At 47.9% G+C, this 2,580-nt stretch overlaps 1 protein-coding gene across 1 annotated transcript; it reads left to right on the top strand.

Moving 5' to 3' along the window:
• The first annotated feature begins 502 nt into the window (after positions 1 to 502).
• LOC110091801 lies at positions 503 to 1,357 on the top strand. The gene has a single exon (XM_020816049.1). It carries the CDS (start codon positions 503 to 505, stop codon positions 1,355 to 1,357), a length of 855 nt encoding a protein of 284 aa, XP_020671708.1.
• Positions 1,358 to 2,580: the final 1,223 nt, after the last annotated feature.

Raw genomic sequence — 2,580 nt, 5'->3', positions numbered from 1 at the left:
TTCCTGTTCCAAGGAGTCTGGGGAGGACTTGGAACAACTGTGCGGCGGGGACGCTCCCCCTTCGGTGAACCATGCTTAGTCTCCTCTATTGGAATTGTAGAGATGTGCGTAAGAAGGAAACGGGGTTCTACTTACAGCACCTAATTGGAACCCATAATGTCTGCTTTGTTGGTCTTCTGGAAACCAAATTAGAGTCAATTGATCGGAAGGATATTGATAAATTGGCTGGGAGAGATTGGGAGTTCGAATACCAGCCTTCTAATGGTAGAGCTGGTGGTATTTTTATATTATGGAAGAGCAGTGTTCTTTCCTTCCAGATTTCTTGCATCACGAGTCAATACTTGATTGGGAGGCTCACGATGACTAGCGGCGTTGATTTGGAAGTGGCAGTTGTGTATGCTAACAAAGATACGGGTATCAGACGCACGATGTGGGAGGATATCTCTAGAATCCGCAATCGGAACTCTCCTTTATTAGTCGGGGGGGGGGCTTCAATTGCATTATGGCTCAGAATGAAAAAAAGGGTGGTAGGGTGTTCCACCTAACCCCGGCCGCCTATGATATGGCTGAGTTTATGGCTGTTAACGATCTTGTTGACCCGGGATTCATTGGACCTGCATTTACATGGACCAATAATAAAGATGCAAGTAGCAAGTTTTTTTCCAGATTGGATAGGTTCCTCATAAGCTCGGATATTATGGATGAGTTTCAGGGATTGCGGGTCTGGCATCTATCCAGACTCATTTCCGACCACTGTCCCATTCTTTGTTCTGTTCAGGAGGGAACAAAGATCAACTACTCCCCTTGGTTTCGGTTTGAGGACGTCTGGGTGGGATATCCCAAGGCCCGACATTTGGTGCTGGAAAAATGGAGGGTGGCAGATCATGGTAGCGAGGCGGTACAATTCCAGAGGAAATGCAGTAAAACGTTAAAGGCCTTGTTCTTCTGGAGTAGGAACAAATTCAAGCTACTCAACAAACAAAGGGACGAGCTGGATGGTGAGATCCGGAAGTTACAAGAGCTGGAAGGGGAAACGGGTGGACTGAATGAGGCTCAAACCGAGAAGTTGAGATTCAATGTGCAACTTTTTAATAGCACCTTGGCCGGCATTTTGACTTGGTGGAAACAGAGGGCCAAGGTGAGGTGGATTGAAGAGGGAGACGACAATGCTCACTTTTTCCATTCCATGGCGTCGGCGCGGAGGAGAATGAAATGTATTGAGTCTATTAAGCGGGAGGATGGCAGTGTGGCGACGGAGCTCGAGGAGATCTCTGATATCTTCTTCCAGTTTTTTGATCAGAAATGGAAGGGACAGGAGATTGTGGAATCAGATTGGCCGTCTCTCGAACTCCACTAGGGAGCTATCACTCAGTTCGCTGGGATCCTAGCGGGGGATGTCTTAGAGGATGAAATCCTGAAGGCGGTTACCTCACTAGGTCGGAACCGAGCCCCGGGCAGAGATGGAATTACTGCTTCTTTTTTCAAGGCTTACTAGGATATTGTCAGCGACCAAGTGATCCGGACTTGGTTGGAGTTCTTTCGTTCGGTATCATGGAACACTCTTGGAAGGAAACGGTTGTTGTCTTAATCCTCAAAGTTATGAGCCCAGACCACCCTTCTAAATTCCGACCCATAAGCCTGTGCCAGACAATTTATAAGGTGGTGGCCAAGGTGCTCGTTAATAGATTAAAGGGGGTATTGCCGCTAATTGTTTCGGAAGAGCAGGCTACTTTTGTTCCTGGGCGCTTGATTACGACACATTGCCTCCTTAGTCAGGAGTTGATTCACAAGTTAAAGGTGTCCAAGGCGGCCAAAGGCTTCTTTGCTTTGAAGGTGGACATGGAGCAGGCGTATGACAAGATGAGCTGGAGTACATTGGAGATTGTTTTAACAAGGATGGGAGTTCCTCCGAGGTTCTGCTCATGGGTTCTTGGCTGCGTGGTGGGTCCGAAGTTCTCCATTCTCATCAATGGGAAACTTTCGAACTCAATTACGGCCAAGTGTGACTTTCGGCAAGGATGCCCACTTTCACCCTACTTGTTTATCCTCTGCTTCGAGCTGTTGCTGCTCATTTCAAGCAGAACTTCGGGGAGATGGAAGTCCCCGTTAGCGTGGGGGGGGCTCCTGTCTCCCACCTCCTTTATGCTGATGACATTCTCTATTTTGCAGGTGCTTCCTCGGTGAATGTTAGGAGAATTGTTTCCATTCTAACTGATTACTGTTCGTGGATAGGTCAGAGGGTGAACCGGACGAAATCAGCGGTCTTATTCAGCAAACGAACCCCCACGCCGACTAAGGCTCGGTTGACTAAGCTCCTCGGTTGCTGCAAAGTGGATGAATTAGAATATCTGGGAATCAAGTTTGCTATTAGACGTCTAAATAGGCGGGACTTTGCACCGCTGATCCATAGAGCGCGTGAGCACACGCTTAGCTGTGGTATCAGACATCTCTCTATGGCTGGGCGGATTACTCTGATTAACTCGGTTTTGTTTCCGTCCTTGATGTTTCTGATGACCCATACCATCATCCCTAAGGCGGTTCTCAACGACATTGAAAAGCTCTGCCGGAGCTTTCTTTGGG

This window comes from Dendrobium catenatum, unplaced genomic scaffold, assembly GCF_001605985.2.
Source record: "Dendrobium catenatum unplaced genomic scaffold, ASM160598v2 fragScaff_scaffold_607, whole genome shotgun sequence".
NCBI classification, from domain to species: domain Eukaryota; kingdom Viridiplantae; phylum Streptophyta; class Magnoliopsida; order Asparagales; family Orchidaceae; genus Dendrobium; species Dendrobium catenatum.
Note: the sequence above shows the minus strand (reverse complement) of the source record. Positions and strands in the feature narration are given on the sequence as shown.